This window comes from Tupaia chinensis, unplaced genomic scaffold (assembly GCF_000334495.1).
Source record: "Tupaia chinensis unplaced genomic scaffold, TupChi_1.0 Scaffold144909_1, whole genome shotgun sequence".
Taxonomy (NCBI): domain Eukaryota; kingdom Metazoa; phylum Chordata; class Mammalia; order Scandentia; family Tupaiidae; genus Tupaia; species Tupaia belangeri.
This window is the reverse complement of record NW_006204769.1, coordinates 902,664-913,934: the sequence shown is the minus strand read 5'-3', so window position 1 is coordinate 913,934 and position 11,271 is coordinate 902,664. Positions and strand designations below refer to the sequence as shown.

At 41.7% G+C, this 11,271-nt stretch overlaps 1 protein-coding gene across 2 annotated transcripts in view; it reads right to left on the bottom strand.

The window, feature by feature from the left end:
* The window catches only part of TEX55 (testis expressed 55), an 18,126-nt gene extending 15,403 nt beyond the window's left edge, over positions 1–2,723 (bottom strand). For both annotated transcript variants that reach the window (XM_006167629.3, XM_027767931.1), the window contains exons 1-2: positions 1,391–2,723; positions 675–827 (exon numbers count right to left, since the gene is read on the bottom strand). In XM_006167629.3, the coding sequence (XP_006167691.1) occupies positions 675–827; positions 1,391–2,686 (1,449 nt within the window). In that variant the 5' untranslated portion in view covers positions 2,687–2,723. The remainder of the gene's footprint in view (positions 1–674; positions 828–1,390) is intronic.
* Between the last annotated feature and the right edge of the window lie 8,548 nt (positions 2,724–11,271).

The following is an 11,271-nucleotide window of genomic DNA, read 5'->3' as shown; positions in this document are numbered from 1 at the left end:
AAAAAAAAAAAAAAAAGGTAATTTCAAGAGTTAAAAACAAATTTTAAATGTTTCTTTTACCTTCTAAATCATGTAGATTCTGCCCAGCCTCTGGGCACAGTGGCACAGGGTTGGATTACAGAGCTAGAAGTCAGTTTGGGTCCCTGGCTGAGCTGGCTTGGAAACAGCCTGGACATGTGTGTGTATATCCAGGATCCGGGCAGAATGAAGGACTAGAGGAAGGAGACTCACAGCAAAACCGACTTTCTATGGAGGGTGCTTCTCCTTCTCTCTCTTCCTCTCTCATGTGCACACATGCTCTGGCATGAGTGGAAAAATAAATAAATTGATAAAAGGAATGTAGATTCTTAGAAGGCCACAAGGTTGGCCTGGAAAGCCTTTTTCTCACCTTTTCAATGGACAATATTTTGTCTTTCCTTTTTAGTCTGGCTAAAACTTGAACTGTTGGCCAAGTTCTCCCCTTTCAGCCAAGCTACCTGACTTCTCTAATCCCTCTGAAGAACTTCTTGTCATGGTATCGTTCATTTGGTGTTTATCATTTACTGTGCTAAAGACATCTTAATAAGTGCACTAACTTCACCCATTAGGTTATTCGTATATCCTTTTTCATAGCAAACACCTTTTCTTGTATCTCTTGAAAAACTTGGTTTGAATAGAGGGATTGAGAGGTTTACCTGGAATATTTGCATAATATGGTGTTTCTCCATGTATCGGAGTGACACTTGATAAGGATCTTCATACACTATTGGAGGGAACCTCCTTTTGTAGGTTTGACTGTATGTTTGAGAATTCTTTTCTTGCTCAGATCCTGAAGCTGAAGTATCATTCTGAAATTAAAATAACGCCCACCCCAAGAGTTTTAATCAATCTAAGAGCCCAAGGATTTTCATGTTGTTATCAGTAGAATCTAGTGTTGATGTAATCTTAATACCAGACTTGGAGGAGAGACATATTTTTATGATAGACCTAGATGATCCTCTGGGTAATACAATGTACCAGTAAATACCTTAGGCATCTCCAATCTATCAATATTTGAAATACTTTTCTCTTCATTTAGCTCTCCAGTCAATTCCAAATTCCTTTCCCTTGATAAAATCTTAGAGAGGAGAAAGGATTTAGTGTCACAGAGTTAATAGCAGAATTAGGACTTGAAACCCAGGTTTCCTGAATCTTGGTTTATTGATCTTTCCTCAATGGCCTTAAGATAATAGAGAAGACAAAACATCTCTTTAATTTACTGCCCTTCTCTTGCTCCTCCTAAGATGTACTAGTCACACACCCCACATGTGGATTTACATCCTTCATGTAACATGTGTCCTCCTGCCCCTTCTCCCTGCCCCTGCAGGCCCTCCAACCTCCCAGATAGGAACCAAATGCTCCTTTAACCTACAGGATTGGTTTCCACAGCTTGAACTTTTTCTTGACTGGGGATACAGTCCACTTTGTGCGAGATGGAGGGGAATCTTGGGGCAGAGGCTTGGTCTTTTGCTTGGAAATTACTGGTGAACTTTGCATCGACTAGGTTGTAGGTTTGGAAAATAGCTGTACCTTCAGTTTCTGTTTCTAAAGCACCTGAAAGCTTGGGACCAAGCTCTGTTTGGCTATCCTCAAATTTGCAGGGTTGTATTCTGTAGCCAGCCTCTTGGTCCTCTCTGATGGGACCAAACTGGGGAAACAGTCTGTCCTCAGACTGGTCAAGTGTTCCGTGGTAAGACAGGTCTTCTTTGTAGTCAGCATGGTAGTCAGTCTTATCCATTGTATACGGAGCAGCAGAGCCATTGGCCTGGGGTTTAGCTAGCTCAGGAGCTTGATCATACAGTTGCTGATTCGTCTTTAGAGATGCCCTGTGATCAAAGCGGTCAGACAATATGTGGTCAGTCTGTTCAGAAGTTCCTTGGTCAGCTAGGCTAGATAGTCTATGGTCAGTCTGCTGGGAAGCTCTTCTCTCAGCCAGGACAGACAATCTTTCCTCAATCTGCTGGGAAGCTCTCCTCTCAGCCTGGCTGGACAGTCTGCGTTCTATCTGTTGGGAGGTTCTTCTCTCAGATGGGGTGGACAGTCTTCTGTCAATTGGTTGGGAAGTTCTTCTGTCAGTTGAGCCCGACTGTCTGCGGTCAGTCGGTTGGGAAGTTCGTCTTTCAGGCTGGCCAGACAGTCTCCGGTCAATCTGCTCAGAAGTTCTCTCAGCCTGGTTGGATAATCTGTGTTCAGTCTGTTGGGAAGATCTTCTCTCAGCGTGGCTGGACAGTCTCCGGTCAGTTTGCTCAGAGGTTCTTCTTTCAGTCAGGTTAGGCCACCTTGGTTCAGAAGATCTTTGGTTAGTCAGGTAAGGTACCAGGTCTTCAGCTGCTTCATTGTCCAGGTTACCAGTTTGATCAGATGCCTGGCCATCATTCTGTTGAAAGGATGTTTGGTCAATCTGCTCAGAGCCTCTGTGGTCAGCCTGACCAGACGTTCTGTGCCCGATGTTCTCAGGTACTTTGTCCAATATGTAGGATTCCGCCTGGCCAGACGCACTGTGGGCAGTCTGGCCAGCTATTCTGGGATCAGTTTGGTCATCTACTTCCGCTTCGGCCTGGTTATCTACTTCCTGGCCATTAGTGTGGCCAGCAGGTGCGGGCGCGGCTGAGCTTTCATGTTCTAAGGATTTGGATTCCGCAGGAGCCTCTTCTGGAGGCTTTTCCATTTTCTGCCACGTCCCTGGGTGGTCTTGGTTGCCAGGCGCTGCGGGTGGGCGGGGCTGGGTAGTCTAGGGAACCCCGGATTCCTGCCGGCTTTGTTCTGCCTCCAGGGCTCTTCTCCGCAGGAGAGCGAGTGGAGGCGTGACCACGAGCTGTCACCTGGCTGACACCGCAGCGCTACCCAGCTGAGAGGCGACACCTTCCCACGTATTTGGCGACTTTGGCTTGTGGACCACCACGTGAGGGCTGGACCTTACGGCGCAGAGCACGGATGCCTGGAGCTGTAGTCTCTGCTGTTTCCTGGAGGCTCCTCACAGACCCTCAGTACCACTCCTTTAATTAAGACTGCCAAAAATGTCATCAGAGAAACTTGCAGCCAGCCACTTGAGGGCCACAGATCTGAACAGTGAGGGTTATCGCCAGTAAATTGAATTTCCGCTTGGCCTGTTACTGTTTGTGGTCTCTAATCAGCTGTTGGGCTGCACGTGATACATTAATGTTGGGCCCAGCGGTAAATAGTGGTCCTGTTATTCTGCAGCTCTAGTGGGTATTGTAGAGCTACGGCCAAATTATGTTTTTACTTACCCTTTTTTTCCTGTACTATCTTTACAAATAGTGCCAGTGCTGTTTTCAGTGATACCAGAGAGTTTAGTTCTCCAACGCTCATGGCAGGGCATGCCTGGTGTACTCAGGGAGGTCTCCAGACAGGAATCGAGAACATTCCCATGTAAGCCAGCCTTGTAGAGGGTTGAATTGAATTCTGCCATCCTGTCCCTGTCTGGCTTCTAATTTGTCTTTTAGAGTTTAATTCATCTACATTTAAAGTAATACTGATAAGGAAGGACTTACTCTGTCATTTTGAAGTTTTTTTTTTTTCTTATTTTATATATTTTTTGTTGTTAAATTCCTTTTTTCTTTTGAGAGAGAGGTTTTTGCTATAGGGCACATGCACTCGCAAGAAAGAGAGAGACAGAGAGACAGAAAGCGAGAAATCACCTCCCAGGGGGATGGCCACGCCGCAATCCCTTCTCCTCCATTCTCTTCTTAGGATCTTGGGCATGGACGCACACGCGCCCGGCGTGAGTTTTAAGCCACCGGGTCTGGGACGCGAATCGAGGTCGACTACGTGGGAGTCCAGCGACATAGCCATTACACTAACTGCTGGTTCCCAACACAATTTTCTTAATAGTTACCTGGAGATTACAATTAACCTCTTAAACTTTTGACAGCTTATTTGGAATTAAAACCATCTTAGCTTTGATACTATACAAAACTCATATGGATAGTAATGTCTCTGTCTTGAATGATCTGCATGGTAATCATGCTGGGAAGAGAAATGCTGTACACTGTAAGGATATATATGATTAAATGTCATATAAAAATAACAATGACAAATAAATTAAAAAAATAAGAAAAGAAATTCTATACAAATCTCTGCTCCTGCACAGTTCTGTCCTCCCACTTTTATGTTGTGGTCACGAACTACTACATGCATTATCTACCCATAAGCATAAATTTATAATTATTAACATAAGTTATTAAATCATGTAGGAAAAATTGTTTGCAAGTGAAAATATTAGAATACTCTTTTCGAAAACATTTACCTACATGAATGTCGATACCACGATTCTTCATTTTTTCATATGGCTTTAAGCTATTATCTAGTATCTTTCATTTCTTCTTGAAGGCCTCCCTTTAGCATTTATTGTATGGTAGGCCTACTATAGATGAACTTTCTCAGAATTGCTTATCTGGAATAGTCTCGCTTCTTTATTTTTGAAGAATAGTTTTGTCGAAGGTAGAATTCTTGTATGATAGTATTTTTCTTTTAGCACTTTAAAAAGTCTTTCCATTGCTTTCTTGGCCTTCATTTCTGTTGAGTAACTGGCTGTTAACTGCAGAGAATCCTCACATGTGAGGAGTAATTTCTTTTTTGCTGTTTTCAAGATAATTTGATTACAATGTATCAGTGTGGATCAGATACTTAATACTCTCGGAAGTATTTGTTCTTCTGAGAGTATTGAGCTTGGATGTGTAGACTCATGTATATTACCAAGTTTGGGGACTTTTTAGTTACTATTTCTTTTTTTTTTTTTTGGAGAGGTTTTCGCTACAGGGCATGTGCGCTCGCCAGACAGACAGAGAGAGACATAGAGACAGAAAGCGAGAAATCACCCCCCAGGGGGGATGGTCACGCCACAATCCCTTCTCCTCCATTCTCTCGGGATCTTGGGCACGCATGCACACACGCCTGGCGTGAGTTTTAAGCCACTGGGTCCGGGACGCAAACCGCGGTGGACTACGTGGGAATCCAGCGACATAGCCATTAGGCTAACTGCTGGTTCCCAAGTTACTATTTCTTCAAATATTCCTTCTTCCTCTTTCACCTCTCTTCTCTTTCTGGAGCTTCTATTATTCATATATGTTATGGCTGATGGTGTCTCAGGGGCCTCTAAGGCTCTGCTTATTTTTTGCGGGGGGAGGAGAGAGAGATTTTTGCAAAAGGATATGTATGCTTGCTAGAGAGACACAGAGAGAGAGAGAGACAGAAAGAGAGAAATCACCCCCCCCCCAGGGGGATGTTCACCCCACAAGTTCTTCTCCATCATTCTCCTCTTGGGATTTTGGGCACACATGCACACGTGCCTGGCATGAGTTTCAAGTCACTGTGTCTGGGACTCGAACCATGATCAGCCTTGTAGGAGTCCAGTGACATAACTACTCCGCCACTTGCTGGCCCCATCTGCTTGTTTTTCTTTACTTTTTTTTCTTTGATCCTCAGGCTTCTGAAATTTGTCAGAATCAAAATGTAATCACTTATGTCAAATCCTATTAAAATGGTGTTTGGAGACCATGAAAAAGCTCCCTTGCACACATGTCTATGATAAAAATAGCTACAAGGACTGCTGCAAGCTGAACATTGTATAAAGGCCACAGTAACCTTAGACAATGAGGACTTCAAGGATGTCTGCCTAGCAACTGCATGCTCAACCTTGGACTGACGTCACCCTTGTTATTGACCCTTATAGCCAGGAATAATTATTTCAAAACAATTTGTGTAATCTTAGTCATTTTACCTTTACAAATATTTGCCAGGTTGGTCCAGAGGTAATAGTAATATACTGCGTAAGAGAGCTGGAATCCCACAGGGTGACCTTGGTTTGAATCCCTGGCCTGTTCTGCCTAGATCACACCCAACATATACATGAACGCCCAGGATCTGGTAGGCTGGAGGTCTGGAGGAAGGGGATTACGAAGTGACCAGACCTGTGAGGAGTGTTCCTCTGTCTCTCTCTTTCACTCTGTGTGTACACACATGTGGTCTATCATGAATAAAAGAACAGGGTCAGCCCCATAGCATAGCAATTTGGCAGGCACAGAGGAAGCCAGATGCCACGTGACCAGGGATTTATTTAGTTCCATTGTGTTGAAAAAGAAAACAAAAATAAAAAAAAATCTTTGCCTTCCTTTGCCTTTCTGGGTATGCCTATGCGTCCCTCCCCAACCAGATGCCATGGCATACGTATTTCCTGATTAGTTTGTTGAGAAACTCTCTCTGTTATTTTAGGTTGACAGACTGAATAATTTCAATTGACCTCTTTTCATTTGCAGATTCTTTCTTCTGCCTGTTCAATCAGCTGTTGAAATCCTCTAGTGAATTTTTTATTTCAGTTACTGTGATTTTCGGCTCTGGAATTTGCAATTGGTGCATTTTTTAAAGTCTAGTCTCTTTCTAGTCTGCATTTACTGAGACATTAGTCTCATGGTTTCCTTTAGCTCTTTGTAGTTTCTTTTAGCTTTGAACATATTTAAGACAGCTGAGTTAACGTTTTTATTTAGTATATTCAATATACTTCCTCAATGACAGTTTCTTTTCATTTCTTCCAAAAAGCATTTCTTCTGAAATATCAATAATTTCCGGTTTTTTTTGTTTTGTTTTGTTTTTTGCTTGCTTCATACTAAACAAACCTTGAAAACTGGATATTTTGGATGGATATTACAGTGTAACTGTGGAAATCAACTTCTCCCCTCCTCAAGATGCATTTTGGTTTCTTATTGTAATAGCTGTCTAGTCAATGACCTTTCTAAATTATTTTCATAAAGACTATATTCTTTGTCATATATGGTCTCTGAAACATCATTTCTTTAGTTTGTAGTCAGCTAGTGATTTTTTGAGTTTATTTACTAATTTCTAAGAGGAGATAGACTGAGAGCGAGGCACCCTTAAAGGGTCTTCATGTGCGATCCTCTCCCCATCCCTGAAGTCAGCCAGAACTGTGGGGATGAACCCAAAGTCTTCCCACATTGTTTCCAGCATTGTGCAGCAGCATGCTGTCTACACCACAGCAGCTGGGCCTTGGCTGTTTCTGACGGAGATTTCCTTGAATGCCTTGAGCCAAAATTGGAAGAGCAAAGAAACCTTTCCTAGTCTTTGTTGATTGGCTCTGTGTTGGGGAAGATGCTCAATGCTTAGGCGACACTTACAGCTCTGTCTTAGCCTTTACTTCCTTCTTGCACAGACCTTAAAACCAACCAAAGGTGAAAGATTAGGGTTTTGTCTGAGCATGTGTCTAGCCCTCAACATGTATGTTTCTTTCTAGGTACCCAGAACAAGCAGGAGTTTGTAATGCCCTAATTGTTCAAAGATCTCTCCCCTCTTTCTCCTAAGCTTTCAAAGTAATTGTTGCTTACCTTGATTGTACTCTTTTGACCCAGTTGTCCAGCAGGCTGCCTTTCAATGAATTTAAGAATTTCTTCTTTATGGCACCCTGAGAAAGTTCTGTGATAGATGAAAGAAACACAAGCATCTTGTGTTTGTCCTTCAAGTAGCCTCCAGACACGTGAAAACAAATAATCACGTTCATTAAAGGCAAGGTTTACTCTGTCTGCTCTCTCTGGAACCAGGGATGGTGGTCCTACACTGTGAACATGGCCTCCATTTTCAAAATGGCAGCCAAGTCAGGGAGAGAAAAGGGACAAGTAGCAATGCCATTGTACTCTCCCATTGTCTATAAATGACCACTTTTTTGATTTAGCATTTATTTGGTTGCTGTAAATCTTTGTCTATTTTATAGACGCCCGGCGTGAGTTTTAAGCCACTGGGTCCGGGACACGAACCGTGGTTGACTACGTGGGAGTCCAGCGACATAGCCATTACGCTAACTGCTGGTTCCCTAAATGACCACTTTTTTGATTTAGCATTTATTTGGTTGCTGTAAATCTTTGTCTATTTTATAGAGTTTTGACAAAGTTGATTTTGGCAGTTTTTGCTAATTTTTTCATTGTTTCTATGGAGAGGAGAGGCTTGGAGCTACCTTCTCCAATGTTTTCACTGATGTCACTCCCCTGTCTCCTTAGAGTAATGAAAATGGAACATCGTTATGGAGAGGAGAGGCTTGGAGCTACCTTCTTCAATGTTTTCATTGATGTCACTCCCCTATCTCCTTAGAGTAATGAAAATGGAACATCATATAGCCACATCTGGATTTTTAGATTCTTTTGAAGAATTAGAAACTTATCAAAACTGGTCCCACAGTCCTCCATAGAATTGTTTCCTGGTGAGTTGGCCAGTTTAGACAGGGCATAAAGTCTCCAATTACCTCACCTTTTTTTCTCCTGTCCCTTAATCATTTATGTTTCCTGATTTGTTTTATTACCCATTTTAGTTTTTAATTATTTTAATGTTACATAATGTTTAAGAGCTCAGTTCTTGCGCCATACAAAACTGGATCTGAGTGTTATCTTCACCATTTAAAGGCTCTGTGTCTTTAGGTAAGTTACGTGGATTCTGTAATATTTAATGTTTCCATTTGTAGAAGGAAGGTAAACATAACTAACCTGGGTTGTTGAGAGGATGAACTGATCTAATATTTATAAAGAATTTAGCCCAGTGCCCAACATTCGGCAAGTGAATAGTTGTCATGGTTCTTCATGTACATTTGTTAAAGTCATATTTTAATATGTCCCTTGGTAATGTTTGGACTTCTTATATGTTGAGTATGCTATTTTTAAAAAGTTATTCTTGCGTAACTTATGAGTTTTATTGTAGTGAATTGGATTTTTTTCTAATACATTTTCTAACTGGTTAATGCTAATAGGAAAGATGATCATTTCTGTTTCTCTTTTATCTGGCCACCTTTTTAATTTGTTTTTACTTTCTTATTGATTAGTTTTTCAGGTAATTGGTTTGATTTTCTTAGTAGACGGTGGTAATGATAATTCTTTCTCTTCTTTTATAATATGTATGCATTTTATTATTTTTCTTTTTAATATTTATTTATTTTTTTAAAAATGTTTTTGTCATAGGGCATGTGTGCTTGCCAGAGAGAATCAGGTGAGAAATCATCCTCCAGGGGAAGTCATTGTGTTTTTGTTTTTTAGGAAGTCTTCATGCTTTTCCTCTATGGTCTAGTTGATGTGTACAATGTACCCCTTAGGTATTTCTTTTTAAAGAATTATTTATTTTAATTTTATTTATTCATTCATTTATTTTCATTTGACCAGAGAAAGACACATACAGAGAGAGAGAGAGAGAGAGAGAGAAAGTAAGTGAGAAAGCAAGCCACTAGGTCTGGAACTTGAACCCTGTTTGCCCATGTGGGAGTGTCCAGTGCCTTAACCACCATGCTACCTGCTGGTTCCTCCTTTTAGGTACTTCTAAGAAAAATTATGACCACTTACTAATAAGGCAGGAAATAGGGATACTGAGCACATAACAGGGTAAAGGTTCAAGATGGAATCACAATGGCTAAGCTTTCACAGACAAAAGATGGCTGCATTGGGACTCAAGTAGCTATAGCTGAGGGCAACAGCTTCTATTTAGCAACTATATTCTAAGAAGAAGTACAGAACGCTGTGATCTGCTGACTCCATGAGGAACAGGGTAATAAATCTCTCAGACTATCATGTAACTATTATTATTTTTTCTATAAAAAATTATAACAGGCTCTTTATTTCATTTAATTTTAGCTATTTAATAATATACCACAAGAGTAACTGGGTAGTTTATGATAAAACTGAAAAAATATTCTTTTCCCGTAAGACATGTCAGTCTTTCCCTTTGGCTCTTTCCAGTCCTCTGGCATTGTATTGAAGAGATTCTGAGTTCTTCTAGGGTTGTGGTTAGGTGGGTGGGTTCCAAACTGCCTGGACTCTCCAGCAAGGCAGTTCCTGCACAGGGCTTTCCTGTCACTGGATCTATGACTTGCCCAACTGTGAGAACTCTCTCAGCCAGTCCATGTTTCACATGCTTTGTTTGTGGAACAGATAAAGCTTTGAGAAGCGCAACACCCCCAACTGTGCATTGCTGAAGGGCATCATGGGCAAAGTAGGTTTTCTTCTTATTAAAATACTTTAATAAGTAGGGATCCAGAGCAAGCCTGGTCACTCTCACTGTAGCAGTTTTTTTTTAATCTTTTTTTTTTTTTTTTGGAGAGGTTTTTTTCTATAGGGCGCATGTGCTCGCCAGACAGACAGAGACATAGAGACAGAAAGCGAGAAATCACCCCCCCAGGGAGATGGTCACGCCGCAATCCCTTCTCCTCCATTCTCCTCTCGGGATCTTGGGCACGCACGCACATGTGCCCAGCGTGAGTTTTAAGCCACCGGGTCCGGGACGCAAACCGCAGTCGGCTACATGGGAGTCCAGCGAAATAGCCATTACGCTAACTGCTGGTTCCCGAAAGTACTTACATCTTAATAATATTATATTTAGGTCTATGAACATGGGAAGCGTCTCCATTTATTTTGACCTTATTTAATTTTTTCAGTGATTTTTTTATAGCTCTCAATGTGCAAATCTTACCCTTTTTTTCCTATTTATTTTATTTTTCTTGCTGCTGTTATAAATGGAATTGTGTTTTGGCCTCCTTTTTTTCACCTTGGTGGTAAGAGAGAGATCCCACACTCTAAATAGTAGAGATCGCTAAATACATGATACCTGACACCAGACAGATGAAGTATCTGGTGCGTGTGTATGTGTATATGTATAGTGTGTTAGTGTGTGTGTATAGAACTGATTAATACAAGTGTGGAAGGTGAGAAGTCCCACACTCTGCCATCTGCAAATGGGAGACCTAGAAAAGTCAGTGGTGTAATTTCACTCTGAGTCTGAAAGCCTAAGAACCAGGGAAGCCATTGATATAAATCCCAGTTCAAAGCCAGAAGACCAATATGCCAACTCAAGAAGGAAGGCAGGAAGAACAAAAGGGATGCACTCCTTCTTCCTCCACCTTTGTGCTCTATTTCAGACCTCAAGGAATTGGATGATGCCACCCACATTGGGAGGACATTCTACTGTACTGAATTCACCAATTCAGGTGTTAAAATCATTTAGAAACACACACAAAAATAAAGTTTAATCTGGGCATCCTGTCACACAGTCAGGTTCACACATACATTTATCATCACTGACCTGGTCCTGTGGCCTGCTGGTTAAGGGAGCCAGATTCCACATAGCTAACTGTGTGGTTTGGGTCCCAGCCCTGGCAGCTTGAATAACGTTCTGGGTGCATGTGCATGCATGCCCCAAATCCCAACAGGATCAAGAAATGGAGAAGGGATTGCAACAGGACCGCTCTCCACTGGCAAG